Raw genomic sequence first — 24,351 nt, forward strand, 5'->3', positions numbered from 1 at the left:
GTTTTTTTTTTTTTCTGTTTTGTTTAGACCTTTTCTTTCAAAGTTAGAAGACCAGAAAGTAACAATACTTACTTATCTTACTTCCTTTCTGCTGATATTTTTGCTATTTTTTCTGAATTTTATAAGATTCCTGAAGTTAATACCATTTTTCTGTGCAAGAACTTTTCTGTTACTTTTTCTGTTGTTTTTTTTTGTTTTTTCTGTTTACTTTTCTTGAGTATTGTTTTTCTTACATGTTCTCACATTTTGGTTAATGAAAAGACTTGTTCAGTGACTGTGAGAACTTCTGAAATCTCTTTTGTTTGCATGATCAATATTGACTAAATTTTATTTAGACTAATATGACAGAACTCTCTTAGTATCAGGAATAGTACAGTCCAAGACTTTGAATGGTGGATATTTTAAACTGTTGCTGTACTCTCTGGGAAGGAGCTCTCACATTAGTTTTGAATATATCTGCTGGTATCTGTCTACATATAATTTTACACTTACATCTCATGCTATGTAGGTGAATATATCAAAAAAAGGTGGCTCTTGTCACAATTCTAATGAAAAATTTGTGTATATATTCACTGAAGTTTATCTAGTGATTAGTAGCAGTTATTAAATAACTTCTGATTTTGAGTCTAATCTAATAAATCTGTGCCTGATGGGCACTTTTATGATGTGTATGGTAACCATCTTTACTACATGCTTTGTAGTCCCTGGCTCCCATTTCAGTTACCATAGGAGCCAGCGGTGACATAAACACCATTCAAAAGATTCTCACTTTGCAGCATCTTCTGGTGGTGGACCTAGTGAAGATTATCTGCTTTGCTTCTGTATATCTCTCCACACTGGTCAGTGATGACTGGGATGTCTCCGTCTTTGTGAGGAACAGTTCTTTATCTTTGTCTCTGTTGTAGTGCAAGTCCCAAGCATTGCCCAGGACATTTGGTCACCCTTTTTGATGTGGGAGCATAATCAGTTCCTTTGTCCTGAACTGCTTCATGTTCATGTCATAACTGTGCAGAACCTTTTGCTTGGAAATAGTATGGTAGATCACAGAATAGGAACTGCTGGCAGAGGATTCTTTTTTTCTGAACACTGCAAATCCCACCAGCTTTGTCTGCCACAAGCTCACTTGCATCAGGGAGGTCCAAGGACTCCATGTATTTTTCTCCAGCATACCTGATTTTGGCTTAAGGCCTGTTAGGTGTTAGGTCTGCTGTGGTGTAGTCAAAGATACTGAATATGGAGACTAGCTCAGGTCTACCATTACTCAAAACAAGTTCCGAGGGAGAACCTTAAGGTAAAGCCAAGCATCCACATGGAAGGAGTCATGTCTCCTTGTATACAAAGAATAGTGGCAATGCTGGGGGTGACTTTTGAGTTCCAGAGTGTGAAGAGAATTTCCACCATACAATTCACTACTTATTAATTTACTGTTTGGAGAGAGAAAGCAAGCAAATAAGTAAGGAAAGGAACGGTGCAGTGAATACCCAGAACTGGTTAGTACAGAGAGCAGAAACCCATCCATTCCCAAAGCCACATTTGCTGAGTTCACATTTTAAGCCAAAACTTCCGTGACTCATGAAAAGCCAAAGACTGCTAGATAACCACTCCAAGCAAGGACCAGGGAAGTGGAGTAACAATTTTTATTGCGTGATGTTATGGTCTTAGATTGAAGATGTTGATCTGCCACAGTTTCACATTGGGAATTGTGTGATGTATAGAATTTCCAAATAATTTCTAAGAATCCACAAGAAATTGTCAAAAGCACAATTTTCTTCAAAATCGATTGACAGATTTAGTTCTTGGACAGTGAGTGTAGCTTAAGCATTTGGGGGTTCTTTCTTGTAAAGAACAATAAATTAAAAATGTTTTGTGAAGAGAGAAAGAAACACATTCTGGCATTCTGATTTGTTTGTTATGTAAAAACAAAGAATGAAATTAATAAGATTTCCAGCTTTATTTTGAAAAAAAAATATTTCACAGATATTTATTTGAAGTCTTATATCTGAAGATGTACAGTGAGTTAACATGTGGAGTTAAATTTACATCTACCCTTATACATCTATGTTCATCTAAGTTATTTTCTTACACAATTGGAGATCTCCAGGTATATGTTCAAGACATCAACATTAGGTACTATGTGGGTCTTAGTGAATATGTTGCTTAGACTCTGAAACAAGCTAATTACTGATTAAAAATTGATGAAATTCTGAGAACCATACAAGTTTGCTGAAGTGTTCCCTGGGGGTTTTCTTTTTGCCTATCTTGCTCTTTTTATTCTTTTTGCAGCTAACTGAAAATTGTTTCTGAAGGTTTATCTCTGTTTTCCTTCCAGTTTACCAGAACTTCTTTTCCTTAATGTTACTTCGATAAAGACTCTACGGCTTTAATATATAATTTTCGTTGTGACTTTCATTGCTGCAATTAAGTGGCTAATTGAACAGTTTATAATGTGCATGCCTAATTGCTTCTGCAAGAGGTTAACTGTGAAAAGCATAGAAAATTAACACACAAAATGTTGCCTAGGTTACCTTTTACTGAGTAAAGCCTCAGAGATTCTGTTTACTGTGCTGCTTATGGGCAGCTAAATTCCGAAAGATGTTTTAATATGAAACTGTCTTTGATATTAAATCGTAGATATCAACTATAATGTAATATGACATAGTTTTAAAAACTTCCATGAAACATAAGCATAGAGGATCCATTTGGGGTCCAGCATATACTAAAATATGTAAGACTGCAGTTAATTTTTTTTTCCTTTCTTATCCTTCTGAAAATGAAGAACAGCACTTAGGATTTTTTAGACTGTCTGTAATAACTGTCTCTAATAAAAATAGAACAAAACTAATACTATCCTCTAAGAATACCTTCAATGGTTTTTTTTTGTTTGTTTGTTTTCTTTTTCATAGAATAAATAGATGTTTAATCTCCCTTTGCTATTTCTAATCATATACAGGCTTTAGAAGAGCTTTTATGCCAAAAAATTGCAAAGTGCTGGTCACACAGAAGGGTGTTTCCAGTAGTTCCCTGGACTCTACAGTGAAACGGAAAGCCACATAGCATGAGATCAAATCTAACAAAAACATAGAAAACATAAACTTCTCAAGTGTATTTTCAGAGTTACCTTTTTTTTGAAAAAAATACAGTATTCAATGTAATCATTATTAGTATACAGATTGGATTTCTCACAGAGCTATGGCAGAACTAGAAAAGAAAGTAACAGTGCTATGAATGTAATAGGAAACTTTCTTGTTTTTAAAAACATTTATTGATAAGTAAATATTGCTGACTAAAACCAAAAGTTATCATTACAAAATGTGTGGTGAAATGCTGCAGTTGACAAATCTTTGCTTTCAAGCAGCTCAGTCAGTGAATGTGTTTTCTGCATACCTTCCCACTTTCTTGTCACTCCAGTGGTAAAAAAATAAACCACTTATTTGAACATGCTCTGTTGACAGTAGAGCCTGTACAATGCTGCTTTTATGAAGGAACATTTCTCGTGTTGACGTTCTTCTCCTCCATATTTAAATTACTGTCCTCCTCTGTTTCTTTATCACTTCTAAATTTTACCGCTTTCCCTGTTCTAAATCATACTCACTTTCCTTCTGTACTCTGCTTGATTACAGGCCCTGTACATTTTTTGTCTGGACATGTTTTTTATTGTTACTTTCTTTCATAGCGAATGGAGATCTGTCTAATGATGCAAGCAATTATTCTTCATTTTTCTAAAAATGAATAGTGATCCAAGTCACCGTCTCTATTAGCTGTGAAGAGCAACGCTGTATTTTACTGATTTTGCAGAATTTCAGTGGTCTAAATGATCATATTAAAAAAAAAAAAAAAAAAGCTTCTTTCCTTTTATTACTCATAAATGCTCCGTGAGCCTTCATTTTACCCAGGATATTGATAAGGTATTTGAAGAACCTGGTTTGGTACCTCTGTTCACTTTAATTCTTGTGTGTGTTTTTGCCTCGTAGGACTTAACAATTCTGAACGCATGTGTGACAAAGAGTTCATAATACGCAGAGCAGCCACGAATCGTGTCCTGAATGTCTTGCGTCACTGGGTCTCCAAGCACTCTCAGGTATTCTCACTCATCCTCTCCATTTGTAATACGTTTGTGGAAAGATACAAGCTGACCTCAGTCCACTCAAGGAATTATGTGTTTTGATTCTCTCTACAAAATATTGTGAGTCTGTTCACTTGAGCTACCTTGATTAAATGTGTCAACATGCTTGTGCTTGTGTGCAGATATTTATATGTTTGTTCTGAGGCATATCCAGAAAGATGCACCCGTCCTTCGTGGTGGTCCCTCTACAGTCCCTTATACAGAGTGAATCAGCTGTGAATCTTATACACACTCATAAAATTGAGTAGCTAGTAGAATTTTGTATATAGCAATATACACCTCACCTGCTAGGTGAGGCAAATGTTGGAAGATTTTGGCATGCATGTAGAAGACTACCAGGAGGGAAGGACAGAAGAAGGGACAGAAAGAAAGAAAGAGGAAGATACTGAGAGAACATTATGGAAGTACAGGGAAAATTTGCAAGCCTTGGATAGATGGTACATTGTGGCAGTTGTGGACTGCTTTATCGCTCCATGTTAGCAATCAAGAACATTGATCAAAACAAGGTCTATTGAGCAGATGACTGCAACACTGCCTTATGTCAAACTCAATTCCCTTTTTTCCATGTAATTTTCGTAGAGGTTAAGTTCAATAGAGGATGAAGCCAGTAGGAAATGCCTAAGTGAGATAACTGTGTTAGAGAATCTGAACAGCAAAGAAGAGGTTGATAAAACCTCTCCTGGTATCATGAAGTGAGTAAACATTTTGAGTTATTGGAAATAATGTTTATGTACGAAAATCTGTTTGGTTACCTGTTAAATGAAAATCACTTCATGGCAAAATCTTGAGCTGTAGTGGGAATGACAAAAGTCTATTACTCCTGCTCTGTGTTACAGTAGTGTACTGTACATCCTCATTGTGTCCCTGCCACAATAAATAATATTTAGTTCTATGAGTTGAGCTGACCCTCCATGCTAATTAAATGATGGTTAATTAATGTGCCTGTGAAAATGATGGTTGTCATCAAATTTTTGTCTACATTAAGTAACTGTCAACAGCAAGTTAAACTGAAGTTTAAAAAGGAAATGCACAGGCAGTGGACGCAAGGGCATGTGATCTGGGAAGAGTATGAGGATGCCATTCAGAAGTGTAGGAATGGGATCAGGAAAGCCAAGGCACAGATGGAACTGAGCTTGGCAAGGGAAGCAAAAAGTAACAAGGGATTTTGAAGGTACATTGGCCAGAAAAGAAAGGCCAAGTAGATTGTTCCCTCTCTGATAAAGGAGAAGGGAGAACTGGTAATGACAGACACGGCAAAGACTGAGGCACTCACGAAGTTCTTTGCCTCAGTCTTCACTGTCAGTCAGGCATCCCACAGCTCTCATTTCCCTGAACCTCTAGGCAGGGGCTGGGGGAGCAAAGTCCCTCCCACTGTAAGTGAAGAGCAGGTTCGTGAGCACCTGATGAAGATGAAGAAGTTCAAGTCTATGGGGCCTGATGCCATGCATCCCAGGGTCCTGAGGGAACTGGCTGATGTAGTTGCCAATCCTCAAGCCTCTCTCCATCATTTGAAAAGTCCTGGCAATCAGGCAGAGTACTTTTGCACGTTTTACAGAATGTTATACAATTAGTATTCTTTGAAAACTACTGTTAAGAGAACTATGGTAATGGGTAAAAGTTCAACACTGCATTTTCAAAGTGGAAGCTATTGTTTGGACTCTGCAGTCACTCACTGTCTTTTAATTTTTTCCATGGCAAAGCTGGCAGATATTAATTTCTTAGCTCTCTTAATCCAATATTACAATAGAGCAAATATTTTAAAATGTAGGGGCTTTTGCATATAAAGTAATGAATGCTACAGCAAAGGAGCATGTAATCACCTCTTTTTGTTGTTTACTTGAGAGACTAGGGGCAGATGAAGAACACAAGACCTAAAGAAAACAGAAATGACTGACTAGTTTCTGCCACAAAAATACAGGGTCAGGACGGCTTTAAGGAAGACAAGTGAAGAATTACTTTCTGGACAAATAGTATGAAATGTTGGCTGTAAAGATGTGTAGTCCTGGGAGAGCAGTAGCTCAGAGCCTCTTTCTACAATAACAACACAAACTGCAAGCCAGAGGACTCTTAGCTGCTAGTATGTGCTGAAGAAATGCTTATTAGATTTCCAAAATAACGAGACAATGTCGGCACTAAAATTCTATGGGATCAACAGATCATCCAAAAATGTTATTACATTTTAAGGTATTTGCATCATTCTCTGACCACTCTGTGCATTTAAGACATCCTTCACCTTCATCAGCAACCAAGGGCAGGTTTTATTCTCTTAAAAGAATAAGAGGTTGGCAAAAGAAGTTGATATTCTCAAAGGTAAAGCTGTAATTCAGTATGTTTTGCTGATACCATTTTCTTTCTACTTGGCTTTGAACTTGCTCTTGTTGCAAACATCAAATATACAGTTTCTGTCCTCTGGAGGAGAAGTTTCTCCTACTTCCCTATAGACTTCTCCCTGTGATGTGCCTATATCCTTGTCATCATTGCTAGTCTGTGCTGCTGGAAAAGATGATCTACTTTGCCAGACTTTCTCTGCCAAAGTGCCATTTCCTCATTAGTTTGATAAAAAGATGGAAAAACATTAGATGGGTAAACTGTGGGGGTTTGTTTAGTTTTCTTTTTAAGGTGCTAGATGCTGCTGCAGACATGTTTATTGTTGCAGCATGTGACTAGCTCTGCAGCATAACAGTATCTCAGTTCTGGTGCTCTCTGGTCCACCAATAACAGTAATTTATTTGCAAGTTATTTGCCTGCCTAAATTATTGTACTGATTGATTGTGTTTCAGTTCAATGTGCACATAAGATGCTGTACAGTCCCATAAGAGTATACAACCTGTGTTCAGAAATGTGTAGAATGTAAAGATAATAATGTACAACCGTCTGTCCAAAGAGTGCTTACATATATCATCCCACTTACTCATTCCCTACCCTCCATCCCTCCCTCTGGATCCCTTTGGCTTACTGCAGTGTGCTACTCTCTAGCATATAATAACATAGGTCAGGGTTAGTGCATGAGCCAAGGGACAGAGATACTGTCCAAACAAATGGTTCAAAGCTTTGTGTTTCCTCACTTTCCTCTATCCAGTCCTCGGCTGGGTCTTGGAAACGTTTCATTTGCTGGGCTATGGAATGAATTAGCTTTCTACAGTATCTTGCAGCTGTGTCAAAACCACAGTTATGGATAATTTATGTTGATTTTTTTTTTTAAGCATGTGTTTTTAAAAATTTATCTGAGCATGGACAGTGTTTAATATGAAAACTTGTCTGTGGGCAGAAAACAAAATCATTAATATTAACAATTCAGCTTATTTAGAGAGGATACACTTTCATAAAGCGGTTGTGTTATCCTGAAATCATACTAAATAATGTTTAGAAAAAGGATTCATTATTTTAAAAACCTGGGTCATTCACTGTAAGTGCCTCACTTAAAATCTGAGTAAATATATAGTGATGCCAATTTTGCAGCCCTTTCAGAAGGGCAGAAGGAACTAATTAATGTGTCCAGGAGCTCCCAAGGCACAGATAAAAATTTGGAAAAAACATTCTCGCGTAATGTGACACATACTTTTTGTTTTTACCACACTGAGCAAGAGGAATCAAACCCATATTGCTATTTTTCTTTTTATTATGTGTATGAATGATGGATTATTTAGGTTTTCTGGATTTTTTATTTACATTTTGTTCTTTTCATTCTCATCACCTCCCCTTTTTCCCTGTTCTTCTCTTTTTAATTCAAACACCTACAGGCCAACAAAGCTTTCTTTTTGCCCAAAATAACAGCAGAATGTTCATGTTTACATTTTGTTTTTAAAATGTAATTGAGAGGAACAGTGTAGGATTCTCCTGTTGTAAACAATGAAAACACAAATGCTGAGGCAGACAGTCATTCTGAAGACAGCTTTGATGAGAATGGAAAGGGCTTGTGAGGATAAAACTCCCACTAACTCCTGTCAGAGATGGAAAAATAGGAAGGGAAAAAGAAGAGAAATTCCTTGTATGATTTTCATTATCCTAGTGAGGTCTTGCAGCCTTGTTTTCCTTAACAATACTTTCTTGTCCTTTATCTAAACACTTGAAGATACAAAATGAAGTGTTTCTGCTTCTGTGACAAGCAGATTGAAATGGAGCTTATCCAAAGAGAAAGATTTTGCATCTGCTGATGAGGAAAGGGAGGCTGGCTTCTCCGTGCTTCCCGGTTTTGAATGACAGTTGGGTGCTTGTTCTCATTGGCCTCTTTGAAGATCTAAGCTGGAATGAATTGGAAAATCTTAACTCTCTTACAAGCTATATGGCTGCCAGATGGTGTCACTGAGTTATGAAGTTACCACAAGATCTGGGGACCGGACCAAGACTTGAGTTTTGAGAGTATAGGTCATGATTTTGATGCCTGACTCCTGTCTTGCTCCAACTGTGAAATAACCTTCTGCAATTTTCTTGTTCATGCAGACTAAGCTGTGAAGTGTTTTCAAAAGAAGGTTTTGCAAATATAGTTGCTGATATTGCTTGGGGATGATGGAAGGAAGGTGTCTGTGTACAGAAAATTGTCCAAGAAAGATGATTCTAGTTAGGCACCAATGGTTTTAGTATAACTTTGCATGTGATTTGGCCAATGCCCTTTTGTATATTGGAACCAAAAAAATAACATGAAAATTCATTCATATGAACCCCACTTGGCTTGTGTTTAAATGCATAAAATAATGAGTACGATGCCTGGCAAAGCTATAGTGAGCTTACTGTAGAAATGTGAACAAATCACACTTACACCATGCTTTCCGTACGATATTCTGTATTCTAGTTACATATCAAACAAACCCCTAGGGCCTGAGGCCTCTGTTTTTATACAGCAATTTCTGAGATTCTTTCTGAAATAAAGATGTAAAAATACAGATCGTGGATTGAAGAAACAAAGAGTTGCCACAGGGTGAGGTAGAGCAAGGGAACCGTAAGTGAACCTTCTAATTTACTGTTGGTCACTCAGTAAAGAAATAAAGTTTGCATCAGCTTACTCCATGTGCAGAATATACGTGCATATTCAGTAGTAATGTACTTAATTGTTGCTGTGGTCTGTCCAAATGTAGCAGAAGTGTAAGGGTTTGATATTCCATGACCCTTTAGGGAGTATAAGTCACCCCCAGAACGGTAGCCAGGCTTGCAGTCAGTCAAACTAATTAGAGGTACACTGCCCGTGCTTGTGCTGGAGCCTGACAGATCCTTCCTCACTGAGGTCTTCCTGCAAAGCTCTTACATGTACTAAGTCCGAGAACTTAGAGGCAGAGATGTCACATTTCCTGTCAGTCCTGAACACTTTAATCTGACAATACCTAGTAGCTAGATTATTCTTGCAAGGTTTCTTCATACTACTAAGTTACACAGTGCTTGGATAATGAAAGGTTTTTATTGTATGCACTGAGAATTACTCAGTTTTGCTATTAACATAGCTTGTACTTTGGTACTAATTGTGTTCAGTCTGGAGTGACAGGCTAACACTGATACCATGGAATCAGGACTGGCACTCTTCCCCAAATGATGGTTGTTTGCACTTGAAACTAACTGGAAGACAAAGGTGCTGTCCTTTGATTGCTTTCTGAAATAAACTAGGAGTAGTTCAGGGATGAATTTTCCTTGACAGCCAATTTTAATATCTTTTATCTTTTTATTTTCCTAATGTGTAAATGTTTTGTTGGAAGTGAAGATATGAAAATCTCCTGTAGCACGACTGTATGTAGTATTTGTGCTTTTATGCTGGAAAATGAAATACTGTTGTAGAGGACTGCATCACTGGAGTAATTCCAGTAAACTGTGATAGAATGTGATCTTCTGTATAGAAGATTAAGAGTTATTCCACTGATGTCATTGAAATGATGATCTGTTTACACTTTGGCATAAGAGCAGATATATTAAAATCGTAAGGCAAAATCCATCTATTTAAAAATATACCAATTTCATTGTAAACAGTCTTTCGGTAGATCTCTCCCCCCTGGTCATCTCCAGTGCTGGGCTCCCAGCAGGGTTTTATCATTAGCCTGTCACTTTAAGGTAATCAGTTATAGCCAGCAGCAGTGCTGGTCTTTCTCAGTGTCTGTGCCCATCTGCTATTTTCAGCTTGCTGCTGGAAATGGGGGCAAAGGACAATGAGTCTGCACACAGTACCTCCACATTGTATGAGTACTCTTAGAGGCATCCAAAACTAGACGTCAGCTGTACATGTAGTTTCCTCTCTCTTTCACATCTGGTATTTTTAATCCTTCATTATGTTTTACTTCTCCCTTCAGTAATTAATTCTTCCTTCCTCTCCACTGGAGCTTTTTCTCTTCCAGATGCCTCTCAACACTTTCCCATTGTACAGCCATTATGCCATAGTCTCACTATAATATATAATTCCTGTCCTCACTGACATTTCTTCTTATTTGATACCTCTCTGGTTAATTGCACCTTGCACCTTGCATTTTAGAAATGTGACCACTTCTTTTCTTTCTACATGTTTGTCTTTTCTGCTTCCACATTTCCTTCAAACACATCTCTCCTCAGTTTCTCTTGTTTGTCATTTATGGACTGAAAGATCCTCACTACATAGCTATTCGCAAGATGAAGAGAAGTGGCAGGGAAAAGATTTCAGTGCATTGATTTTCTTGCTTGTAGTGTGAATATCAACTACGTCTGGGAGAGTCTGTGGAAACACCATGGGTTGTATGTGCCAATGTTGGAAATCTGAATTGGAAAGCAGTCAGGTTTTTTTTCTTCCCTGCTTGTAAAAAGGCTTCCAGCTTGGGAGGCACTCTTGGTGAGTGGATTAGAGCTTTCTGTCCGTCTCTGATTATCACAGAGCCCTGTACACTTTGAGTGTGATGCTCGGGCAGGTGGCACGTCCCGGTGAGCCAGGTGTACCTGCAGATCTCCTGGGAGAACTTCTCATGCATCTCCTCAGAGCGTAATGTTATGTAACAGAAAATCAGAATAAAAAAGTAGTGAGAAACTAATAAAATTAGTCCAAATGTATTCAGCAAAGACTGTCATGAGGGCGTAGCATTACATTTATCCTGACAACTTGTACTCCTCCTCCTCCTCTTCACATGGCAATCACAGGCTTCTGAAGCCAATCTGCCTTTTTTTTTTTTTTTTTTTTTTTTTTTTTTTATGCCTTGTAAGCAGATGCCCAAGAAGTTGAAGTCTTGGTTCTGTTTTGCAAGCTGAACTTAGGTTATTTTTATGGGTAGGATGTAGAGTTACACTGCAGTTGGATAATACTATTCTGTGAAATGATTCCCTTTAGACTTTCTTCATGATGCCTCCATATACAGTTCTGTCCCCTCCCCTTTCCTGCTCCTTCCTTCCCTCCCTCCCTGTGTCCTTTGTAGTCCTTATCACTGAAATACTCAAAATATTTTCCAAATAAATTATGTTTTCAGGTTTTAGCTCCCTTTTGTTTGCCTGGGGTTATTCAATGTTTCCTCACATTGTTTAAATGAAGAATGTTTCCTCTCACTGAGGAAAATTTAAAGAAAGAGGAGAAGAAAAAGTTTTGGGGTTTCACTGAACCCATGACGAAACTTGAAAATTACATTCTCTGTATAATCACCTGTAGTAAATCTACAGTAAATTTGTTGTTGAACCTCGCTGGCTCAGCTAAGTCCTGTTTTTCTCGCTTTCTGCTGCCATCGTTGAAATCTGTCTTGTTGTGCAGTGATTCCAAATCCATCATCACTTCTTTTTTTTTAATTTTTGACTCAGCTGGATAGGTTGCTTCTGAAACACTGCTCATACTGCAGAACAGCTTTTCGAGCTCCTCCTGGCAAGAGAATGTGCAAGCACTTTCTAAAGAGAATAGTACTGTCCAGTCCAGTGGATGGTGCCCATCAACAGGCTGGCTGTGAATCTGCTGGAAATGTAATCTTACTGACTTCGGTGCTCTGTAGCTATAAAGGAGGTGTTGTGTTTTAACCCCACTAAGCAGGTAAGCAGCACAGCTGCTCGCCCACGCCCTCCGCCCCTCTGCCTCGATGAGGGAAGAGAATCGGAAGGGCAAAAGTCAAAATACTCACAGGTTGAGGTAAAGACAGTTGCTCACCCCCTGCAGACCAGTGCCCAGCCAGTCCCCAAGCAACAACTGCTCCCTGAACAACTCCCTGACAATTTATTGCTGAGCATGACTCCACATGGTATGGGACATCCCTTTGGCCAGTTGGGTCAGCTGTTCTGCTTCTGTCCCCTCCCAGCTCCTGCTGCACCCCCAGCCGCCTCGCTGGCAGGACAATGTGAGGAGATGGAAAGTTCTTGGCTGAGTGTAAGCACTGCTCTGCAACAATTAAAACATGGGTGTGTTATCAGCACCGCTTTCATCAAAAATCCCAAAGATAACATTATACCAGCTACTATGAAGAAAATCATCTATCCTAACCAAACCAGGACAGGAGGCTTTTGCTTTCATAATGCCCGTGGGTGTCAGCAAAACGAATACATTTCCCCCTGTTGCCACACTGCTCTACTGCTGGAAACTTTGATAAAAGATGCTGAACCTTGTGTGCAATGCTTTTGATCATTGAAGAACTTCATACATGATATTCTTATTCTAGGTGACTCCAGGGCAGCACTCTCACTTAACTAATCTGCTGTCATTTTTTCTATATTTGCACATTTCATAAGTGATTTTGTACTGTATATATTAAATAAATACCTTTTCTCATTACTGACAATAATGGATTTACAAATAGAACTTGAATTTTTGCATCAAAATTTTAATTAATTTTTCTGCTTGAGCCAAATAGAAATCTAAATAAAACCCACAAATCTTTAGGTTAATATGGACTCTAAAATATATTAGAGGTATGTACCCTTTCATGAAGGATTAAGTCACTGTCAAATCAAAAAATGCATGTTGGAAAATTTAGAACTTCTTGTCTCACTGACTGTATTCTTTCTGTGATATGTAAATTTCAGTGAAAATTTTCCTTGAATGTTGGGATAGTCCAAATTCTGACACATGCAGCCATTTAATTGTGAGTATAGCAGCTTTACTCAGCCTTCACTTCTACTCAGCAAAAAGTTGGGAGCCTGTTTGCTTCTGCCAGGCCTGCTGGGTGCTGCAGTCTGCCTTGTGCTGGGGGATGGTGGCAGTGTTCTGTTGCTGTTTGCAAGATGGGAGACTTTCAGATCAGAAGTGCTGAAGAATTAGGGAAATGTGTTAACAGGTGATAACAACAGATGAAAAATGTCATGAGTAATCTAAAATTATATATAGATATATGACATACACGTATACAGTATATCTACACCTATTGGTATCTATATTTCGGTCTATATGTACTAATAGTATAAATAGACATATTTACATAATAAGTAAGTATATATTCAAAAACAATGTCCCTAATAGAGGTAGCTATAATGTACCGATATAACAGATAGTTATCTGTTAGTTTTCTGATAGTTATCTGTCTGTACAAATATAACAGATATTTATCTATAAAGTGTTTGGAATTGATAGCTAAGTATTTTGGTATGGTTTTGTAATTCTGAGGTTAAACTTTCTACAAAGATTTAAATAACGTGAAATTGATTTCCATAGATTTTTTTAGACATTGCTCATCATGTTAGCATCTTGGGAACCTGTATATCCCTAACTTCAGCTGTAAAATAGATTAGCTCCCCAGTCGTCTTTTGAATTCCACCTTTTTTCATTGTGTTTTCTCCTTACATTATGAGAAGCAACTTGCACATTGTTTTAAAAAGAATGCCACCAAGCAGACAAAAAACAACCACAAATTTGGGGCAGTAAGACAACAGCTGCAGAAACTGCATCAATATAGACCCTACTCTGTCCTATGGGAAGGTTGTGCTATGATGTGGCATCTTCTAATTGCAGTCAGGCTGGTGTGCAAGTGTAACTCATAGATGGGACTGAGAGAGCCACACAAACCCGTGAATCCCCTGTGTATGATCTCTTATCAGTCTGTACTATCCACGGTAGAGTTTGGGCTGGCTAAGCTGATCAAGGGTCTTTTTTTCTAGTTTTTCTGAAGTTAGAGGGGTGGGTTTTTACACTGTGAAGTTTCTTCCAAAGCCAGCCTAACTGAAGTGAGAGCTAGCCCTAACCCTAGCAACTAAGTGTCTCATAGTTTGCAAATAATACTGTTTTTTCCATCAGTTTCAGGAATCTTATCTTGTGGAGATAGTTAACAAACATGTTTTGTTGTTAACATACATTATATTAATTTCATTATGTATGAGAATTAGCCTGTAAACATGAAAAAACATGCCTTTTTTTTTTTTTTACTGAGTCTTATATTCATAGGTGAGGCTTTCCCATCCTGATTGACATATGCAATAACTTGTAACTAGAACAAAAGTTTGTATTTTTAAAATAAAGCAAACCTTTTGAGAAAAAAATATCATATAATGAAAATAACCAACAGACTGTGGTTTGAAAAACATACTTGGAGGTAAAATCCTGATAATGTTTTTATTCTATCCAATTCTAAGAATTCTACCCAATTCTGAGAATTCTATCCAACATGTTAAATAAGCATGTTAGATTTGTCAGTTCTTGGATAACTTGGATACTACCCATCTTCTTTTATAACCATTAAGCTATTGAAAAGACAATACCAATATTAATTAAAATGGTTGCTTAAGCCTATGCAGTCTTCTTCAAGGTTTCTCCTTTAGCTGAATTTTGATAGTTTTATATTCCAAATGGTTTTCTATTAAAAGTCACTGGAGCAAACAATACTCTCCTATAGTTCAGTTACATTCCTTATACTTTCACTAATTAGTCCCATTTCTATATCCTAAATAGATAAATAAATAAACTCTGTCTTCCTTGGCAAACAGGTTAAAATAGTTCCTCAAACAGGCATTTTGGACAATAGGTATAGAAAATAACTTTATAAAACAAACGCAGTGCAGTATCTAGAACTATTTTTGCTTGTTTGGGGGTGTCCGATATCCTATCCAAAGCCTGATTTTGCTTGCCTTGCTGTTCTCTAAAATCTTCCGATATGAACAAACATCACAAAGGACTAATACACAAATACTAGCTGGTTTCAATTAGCTCTTGTAAAAGTGAGGAGACTTTTGAAGACTCAAAACAGGATACTTTTAAGAGGAGGAATGCCCAGGTCTTTACTGAGGAAGAGCAGCAGGGCATTTGTGGGCAAGAAGGCAGCCTAATCCCTCACTTCATGCTGACGATTTGAACACTAAGCTTTCTCAAAAAGCCATGTGGGAGTGATTGGGGCACCACCTTCTTTAATGAACATACATCCTCCTAGTGTATTTCAGCGCTTTTCCAAACTAAGCATCACCTTCCTGTGTGACTTCGGGTGCACTATGGTGCATCCACTCAAGTGAGATGGATGGTGTGAGGATGTGTGTCTACCAGACGTGATTCTCCCTAGAAGCATTTGACTGTTTCCCTTCCAGGGAGAGGGACAGAGCTCCAGAAATCCTGCCAATTTAGGAGCCTATTGCAACATAAGGGGAGGTAGCTGGTTCTTTGGGAAAACAAAATATACAGCCCTTGTACAGAGGTGCCAAATATTCTCCAGTTTTGGTAACTTTATTGCTGGCTCTGCTTCTGTTCCCATGGAAACAAGCAGGGGCTTGCCACAAACATGGTCTTACTTGCAAGTAACTGTGGGTTATCAAGGAGAACCTACAGATGCACTGGATTAGCAAAGACTTGGTGTTTAGTTTTCTTATCCAAATACTAGCTTTGAGCTAAATCCAAGTCTTCGTGGAGTCTACTCCAAGATTTAACTCTAAGTTCCTACCTTAAAATTTGTACATTGTTCTATTATTTGATTTTATCCAATAGCAGTTATCAACATAAATTGTTGTCTGTTTCTGTTTTAGAGTGGTGGTCCTGTGTAAGGTATTAGTCAGCCTTAGAAATAACTAAAATGCCAGAACTCTTAAGTGCGGTACCAGAGAACACTGGTGTGATTTATCATGCTTATATAGGTTGAATACTCCACTACATCAAATAAAAAGCAGACCTTTCCAAAAAGAGGATTATGGAAGAAGAAGTAGCAGAGGGGGAAGTAGGTAAATAAGAAATCTCAGTAAAATAGTGGAAAAAAACAGTGTCCACCCTTGCTAGGCAGTTGTCTCTGCTTTTCTGTTTTTCCACTTTTATGGTCATCACAGGACAATAGAGGATAAGACACGTTGTGGATACTGGTGAGATGTTTTCCTAAATTCAGAGCAAAAAGGTTAAGTGATTTGCCCAGTTCCACAAAGTAAGGGTCAGAAAATTAGATAAATTGTAGCCTTTCAGATTACCACACATGTAGCCTGCTCACTACTACAGTTTTCCAAGTTTCATTAAATATTTTCTTACCAGATAGCATGAGAAAAGGAATAGACAAAACTCAAAAAACTGTATCTTTTCAATTGTTTGATCAGTATTGTTAAAACAAAAGGAAGTAAATTTGTTTTCCTTTGCAGGATTTTGAGCTAAATAATGAGCTGAAAATGAATGTGTTAAATCTGCTGGAAGAAGTTTTAAGAGACCCTGACCTTCTACCACAAGAAAGGAAGGCTACTGCAAATATACTGAGGTAAATATGTTTCTGAATAGTTTATGTGTAGTATGTGAAATAGATAGGAGAACATGTATCATAGAATTCACAGGGTTTGTTTTTCTCCAGATTATTTGATTTTGAAGGATTGTTAAGTGTTTTATTAGCTATAAGACAGACCAAATTCGAAGCGTTTCATCCAGCAGCAAAATACAGCATGCTTTCAGGTTAATTTGTAGTGATTACAGCTAAGTATACAGTAACATTGCACAATAGCAACTAAAGAATAATTAACAAATAATTTGGATGTCTTCAAAATGGATTAAGGAAAACTTAGCTATGTCTGTTATTTGGAATGTTTTAAAATTCCCTTGTAACTTTTTGAGTCTGGACAACCATCAAGTGTCAGAGCATGTTTTAAGTTTCATTCAGAAAACTCTCTTAAAAAAATCTGCCAGCCATTGGTTCAGTGTTTATGTGTTACGGAAAAATGCTGCCCAATAAAGCAAGAAGACCATTCACTATATTATCGTGAAGAACTCCTATCTTAGTAATGAGCACTTCATGCTGCTAAGCTCTTGAGAGGCTGTTGATAGTCTAATGTGTCATGACATAGTCACTAGACCGTGCTTGCACTTCCCTTTGTGTTGACAGCCGTGTCTTAACTTCCTCAGGTAGCTTACAGAGAGGAATTGTTATGTAATTAGTGCCATGAAATAAAAGATCTTTAAGCTTCCATATAACCAGAATTATTTATCTTGGGGTTCAAATTCTTTATCACTTGGCGTTACAGAATTGAGTGTCTAGCTGTTCCAAAAGCAAAGCCTTGCATGCATTTATCAGTGAAAATAATTCATTCTAGTAAGTGTGAATGTTTTATGGTAGCTGATTTCCATGTAAGTTATTCTACATTACTGAAGAACAATAAGCATTTAAAGACCAGCAGTACTTAAAACAAGACATGATGAAAAGCATAGAGGAAGCTGTGACATGCTTAGTATTTTTGTAAGTATTCTGCTGGAAGGCAACTAGGGTGCAATAAATGTAATGTGTCTGAATTTTCTAAGAACATTTGACAGGTTTCCTCATCGGATACATATATGAAAAGGGATGTCAGAATAAGAGGGAGAAGTTGTTCACCTGAGGGGAAAATGTCAAAGAAAGGATAAGAAATAAAAATAAGCTCTTAATATAAGCAGTTCATGTTAATAGGATCCTACTTAGTTTCTACATAAATAGAAATAAGCCTTTTTGTTAATTATACTGTATGTGCTGTTATTCAAAGTTGTTTTTTTTTAAAAAAAAAGTTAATGTCATGTATTTCTTTGGAAGAAATAACAAGAAGAGCAAAAAAGGATTAGTTACGTTATAGTGTAGTGGGTTTTAGTAATACGTCTGATAGCAAAGTTTCTGTCAGATTGCTCACAGTGGGAAAAATTAGCCTTAAGACCTTTAGCTTCTTAAGAAAATAAGTCTGAAACAAATGTAGATTGATTGTTTCTGGCAAAGTAATGGAACAGATTTATAGGCCTTTAAGCATACAATTTTTTTTTACAATTTTGTGTCCAGTTTTGAATTAGCCAATTTCCATTAGGTGTTGCATCAACAAATGCAACCTTAGTAATTATTTTTAAATTGCAAGCTGCCCCCAGTTGCATCCTGTTACTGCTGTTCTATGAAATGTGAGGTATTGTTTTTCATCACTTTGCTTTTAACACTTACTACTTTAGTATCTTATCTCACTGTATATGCCAGTGAACTCGGTTAATCCGATATTTCCGCTGATATTTCTATTTTAATGAAGACTGAATTTTTGGCAATTCTGAGAATTTTCAAGTGTTTCCTTCATGAAAAAGAAAAAAAAAGTTAAATTCTTTAAGAAGTAAACATTTTGAAAGTTATTTCTTTAAACTGAGAAATGTTTAGAAGTAAAAGAAAAAAGGAATTGAAATTAAAATTTTAGTAAAAATGAAAAATGTAGTCACAGATATTGAACTAAAAGTTAACTAAAAATTCACTAATTTGAAATATTTTGTAGAACAGATTGTGGTTTTAAAATCCTTCTTTCATAGCCATTATCCTCACAATATTTCTGGAAATACTTTGGCACTTTACAAGCAGGAAAGTAAAGCCAATGACATGTTCGAGGTCTCATTGGGAGTTTCTGTTGGAAAGATAGGTAGAGAATGAAAATTTCTTGAGATAAGGCCCTCAACAAAGCCATCTTTGATCAGGGTTTGCAGCTGGACACCCTAATCCTGTCAGATTTTTCAAATGAAGTAGTTTGATTATAGATTTGGTCATAGAGTCACAAGTATTTGTTTACATACCAGAAACTTTCCCTAGAAAAAGAGCCATTGGTGGCTCAGAATGCAGAACTGGTCCTTTTGACTCAATGTGGCATGAGTGTTGATTTCCTTCAAAATGAGGTATGAAATTCAAGCCCTGGCTAACAGTGGTTTTTAGTAGTCCTGCATTACTTTTCAAGGATGTTGCTAATGTATATGAAACACTTGTATGTTGAATGTTTCTAAAAAAAAAAATAAATAATTTTTTAGTCAAAGTCCAATATACATCAGTGACACAGCGTTGTTGCCTCCAGGGCTCAAAAACCTGCTGTGTTCCATTCTCTGTGGTAACCATGTTTCTGTAGCAGCTGAAGTTTCTCCTGTGTCATAATCTGTGTGTTTATTATTTGTACAAACTGCTCATAAACTTTCAAACACAAGTTGTAGCATGAATAAAATTTCAGGTGGAAGCTGTTGCATAAATATAACCTTCATAACGTAAGCTGTTGTTAAGCTGTAGTGAATAGTACCTCAGGCTGTAATCTTCAAGTTAAAAATGTTAGCACATAAGAAATACTGCCCCAAAGACTTAACACTGAACAAAATGCAATCTAAAGTTCTGGGGCTCTCTCTCTCTCCAGCCACACAGGAGTCAGTTGTTTGTCAGACACATCAAATTTGTTAACAGTCATCTGATAAGGAGAAAGTAGTTCTCCAGGAGTGGAACTGCTTTAGTGACCTTATGAGAAAGAGCATAATGGAGCAATTCTGACTTTGGATGAAAACCATTCAGCCAAGATGAAATGCACAGATGTGTCATATATCTCACCCTTTCACTGTAAGGAGGAACTCTGATTCTTAAATCACCTCAGCAAAATGGGCTGTATGGTAATTAAGAATAGTTTCCAAGCTTTTGAAAAGCACTGTAGTTACTCCCAAAGATATGTTCTCAGCAAGGCTATATAGTTAACTGAAAAGAGGAAATTATAGGACTTCAGAAATAATCTGCAATTAAGTGGAGTTTTTCACGTGTAACTGTAGATCTGTGGTAATGATGCAGGGGTGCACATTCCTTTACTCTTCCACAAGTCTTCATTTTTATTGAATGTTATTAAAGGAGGAGTGTTTATAACATTAAAAAGATGATCGTGTTGGTAGTCCTAAGCGTGGAGACTGAACACACACTTCTGGCTGCCGCTGCAGGCATGACCTCAGGAGCAGCAAGACAAGACTCCCTCTGATACACTGGCTTCTCAGCTCATTAGTGGATTCACAGGTCAAGCCAACTCCAGACTGTTCTTTTAACACTTAACTTTTTAATATCCCCAAATATAAAATTGAGTAATAGTTTCAGTCAGGAGGGTTTGGCTTTTCTGGCAGGTTGAAAAGGCCCTTGCTCAATTCTGGGACTGATTTCATGAAGAATGGCAAACCAACAGACACACAGTATCCACATGCCTGCATCCTATCTGATAATGTAATTGTATGAAGCAAGTGGGTACCCAGGCTGTCTATAGTGCCAGATGAACATAGTTTTCTTTGTTTTTACACTGTGCACAAATATATAAGCACTAAAAACACAGGTACTGTTGGTGCAAAAAGCAGACACAGTAACACAGAAATGGTTCCTTCTCCTAGCATTACTGTCTGATGCCTTCTTTGGTACTATGTCTGGTTGTGGCAGTAGGTCAAGGGAAGCACGTAACTTGGATATTTTTCTCTATTACATGTCTCTGAAGATTACTATTTCTTGTAGTAGGTATAACCAAGACTGTTCAGCTCGAACAAAAATTGCTGAATTTTAAGCAAACACTCCCATACTGCACCAACACATTGTAAAGAAGTACTGTGTTGAACACCAGAGTATTTCTCGTATTGCCATTATGGGTTTTATCTGCATCAGATTACAGATTTTCTATCATCTGCCAACATGGCATATTATAGTCAATGTTCTGAACATTAAGAGGAGGCCTGTGACGGAAAAAAAAAATATTTTATGAGTTCCTTGAACTGTTCATAGGCATAGGTTATACTGACAAGATGAGGGGAAACGGGATTTCCTCTCAGCATTGACTTTAAAAAAATGCTGTGATGGGACCCACTCTAACTGAAATACCTAGCTATAAACAAGCTGTAGGCAGCTAATGAAGCACTCCTTCCAAAGTAATTGCCTGTCAAGAGAGATGGTGATTCTGTCCAAAAATGGTATGAAACAAAGCATGCTGACTTCTCTGGAGATCGTGACACCTTGCTTTCTCTGACAATTAGAGGATATAGGCACTGACTTGAGTAGGATCTGAATTCCAGCCTAGATGTCTTAAAGATAGGTTATCTACAGTCTGTCTTGTTTTAGAGATTTGTAGAGGTGTTCACAGGTATTGTGTTCCTCTTCTGGCTCAAGTACTAATGTCTGTTTTGGAGAAATGCTGCTTAATCCATCACCACCACATTACCCTCCGTGGAAAGTTGTTACCTGTTCGGTTTTCTTCTAGATGGAGGGATCTCGACTGATATTACTTAAAGGAAGAATGTAAATTAGAAGAGCTTTTACTGTTATTTCAAATCATGAAGATTTTTTGCATCGTATTTTGTACGTGAAAGCATAGATTTGTGAGGACTGAAGGTTTTGATGAAACTTTCATTCAAAAGTCTTCCCTGGGTCAGGATGGAACCATAAAATTGGGGGTGAGCCAGTGAACATACCCCTCATGAAAACAGTAATTCATCCAATTGCCAAGTGTGTCATAAAATAGGCTTTTTAGTTGCTCTGAAGAGGTGCTTACTGTCTGCTTTTACATCTAAAAGGTGCTGGCATATCAAAATATGTGTAGCAGAATTTGTGTTTGTCAGTCAGCCCCCACTATAGGTCTTTTCTTCCCTATGTTTCATTTCTTTTTACTTAGAAATGTAGAGGAATTCAGAGTGACATTAGGAAAAGCATTTCTTACTGTAAACTTATTGTTCAAACACTTTGAGAGCCTGCATATGAGTATATGCCATGGACTATCTCCTTGCAAGATTTTGGACACAAATGTCTTCTTTTAGAAACTGGCCCAGCCTGTGAGTGTATGTGCGTATATGCATGTATATATATTTTTTTCTCTGGAAAATCAGTGCCTTTTAATCATATTTGTTAACAGAGATTAGAGGAGGAAAGGTTGATTTATACTCCAAAAACATTATGGTAAGCTCTGGGAAAGAGGCAGTACAGAAACAGCATGGCAAAGAAAGTGTTTATGAGAGATACCGAACTGGTTCATGCCTTCTTGAGTCATTAGAGAGAACAGCTGGTATTTCTTGCATGAAGAGAATTTTGGTGAATGGACTGACAAGGTTTCACTGCAGGGTAAAAGCTTCTTTTCTCTTTCTTCAATATTATTTTTGAAAGTTAGGCAAACCTACTGAAGTATGTTCTGCTTGAGATTTGTTCAGCCTTGTTTAGTAACTCCTGAAATCTACACAGAATTTCAGTGATGGTGGACCAGAAAGGTGTAAGGTTGAGACTGAATTGCTGTAAATAACTTTGGTAGATAAATAATTCCAGGTGGGGAAAAAGAGTGGTGCAAGAAACAGTTCCTCCTTCATCTTCCTCTGTAAAGAGAATCAAGGAATATGTGGGGTTCAAAATTTGGTAGATGACTGATACTCTATCCTGTATAATAGTTTGGAACATATTTTAGTGTTTTATGTGAAAAACATTTTAACTTTTGGACTGGTCAGGCATGAAGAATAGATCAAATAAGAGAGAAAATTTTAATCCCAGATGTGAAGTGGAAGAGTTAGAAAGTTATTTCGTATATATTTATCTCCTTTATTTGTAAGAATGTTGTCACTCCATTCAGTCCCACTGAGAGGAATGCTGTTTAATAGTCATGCAAACTGTTTCCTTACCTTAGCTCTCTCTCATACCTCTTTTCACATGAACCTGAGCTTCTCACATGACTTCCAGGAGAATATTGATGGGAACTGCCCAAGAAGAACTGAGGAGCTCAGCATATCCTCCTAGACCTCTATCAAAACTAGATACCACTAGGCCAGCAACAGTGCAGACTGAAGTGGAAGCTACTATTGATGATATTAAGAAGTACTTCTGTCCAGTCCAGAGAGATATGCTGTCCTCTGAAGGTTTAAATGTAGAATATTTATGGAAAAAATAATTTTTTTCATAAGAATACTGTGTCAGCGAAAAAGCATGTCATCTCTATACAGCAAGGGATTAGAAGTCTATATAAAATACTACATGTCATAGAAAAGAGTATCAGTAAGCAAAGAAGGGGGAAATTTAAGTATTTTTTTTTCAGAATCTCATTGTTCTTACTTTATTAAGTAAGTTATTAAGTTATTAATAACTTAATTTTATTAAAGTTATTAACTTTATTAAGTTAAGCAAATACAATCTTTTCTGTATCAAAGATGAGAAGTCCAATCTACATAAAGTTATAAGGAACCCAAATTATGAGTTTACAAAATCATGGAGAATATTTGGGGCAGAAGGGCAAGCCCTCTATTTTTTTTATTGCCAGGAAGAGACATAGCCTTGTTGCATTCTGAACAGTATTTTTCTGCAGGCAGTCAGTCATGAGACACAGCACAAAACAAGCTGCTAAGGAAGAACAGATTGCCAGTCTATTTACAGTTACTGAGGCTGCAAAGAGTTGTTTTGTGGAGAAGAAACTTAGGGTTCTCCTGAAGAAGTGGACATTCAAGACACTGCATGGCTTGCCCATTAGACCTAAGACATTTCCAGGTCTCATGATGAAATGGGCATTTTGTCTGGATGTGATAAGGATGAAATGAAGACAAGGAGGATTCTTAGGTTCTTTCTGCAAGTATCTCCATTTGATTTTAACGTAGTCCTTCAATTCAGAAAACCAAAATGAACCAACAGCAGCCCACAATAGAAGAACCTAGTGTACTAAGCATTGATGCTTCCTCCCCACCCACATAGTACAAATTCTGTATTTTACACTCATTGCTAAAGACTCCAGGCAATATAATCCTTTAACACTTTCCCAAATGCTACATGGAAAGTCATTTTCTACAGAGCGCAAAAACAAGGGATTGGAAGGACAACAAGAAAATATCTTGTTGAGTTGCTCTACTTACTAGAATGATTGATGGAACTGGATCCTCTTTGAAAATGGTTATCTAAACTCTCCTTGAAAATGGAATTGATAGCTATTATATGACTTCTGCAGAGAATTTGTTTCAGAGCTTTCGTATTCCAGGTGGAAAGTTGAATATAATGTTTCTTAAACCAAATCAGTCCGGCAACTTCTTGCACTATTGTTGTTGTTGTTATAGGCAGTCTCTTATATGCTGGCATAATGTTCTTTCTCCATAAATCTTCTCTTTCCTATATTATATAAATCCAGTCTATTCAAGTTTTCTTTGAGTCTTTATTTTCCAAATGCTGTATCAGTCTTTTTGA

At 37.2% G+C, this 24,351-nt stretch overlaps 1 protein-coding gene across 2 annotated transcripts in view; it reads left to right on the forward strand.

Annotated features, from left to right (window-relative positions):
- The window catches only part of RASGRF2 (Ras protein specific guanine nucleotide releasing factor 2), a 146,587-nt gene that overhangs the window by 107,716 nt on the left and 14,520 nt on the right, over positions 1-24,351 (forward strand). For both annotated transcript variants that reach the window (XM_040542029.1, XM_040542028.1), the window contains exons 18-19: positions 3,972-4,078; positions 16,559-16,671. In XM_040542029.1, coding sequence (XP_040397963.1) covers positions 3,972-4,078; positions 16,559-16,671 — 220 coding nt within the window. The remainder of the gene's footprint in view (positions 1-3,971; positions 4,079-16,558; positions 16,672-24,351) is intronic.

The sequence above is a fragment of the Cygnus olor genome, chromosome Z, assembly GCF_009769625.2.
Source record: "Cygnus olor isolate bCygOlo1 chromosome Z, bCygOlo1.pri.v2, whole genome shotgun sequence".
Classification (NCBI taxonomy): domain Eukaryota; kingdom Metazoa; phylum Chordata; class Aves; order Anseriformes; family Anatidae; genus Cygnus; species Cygnus olor.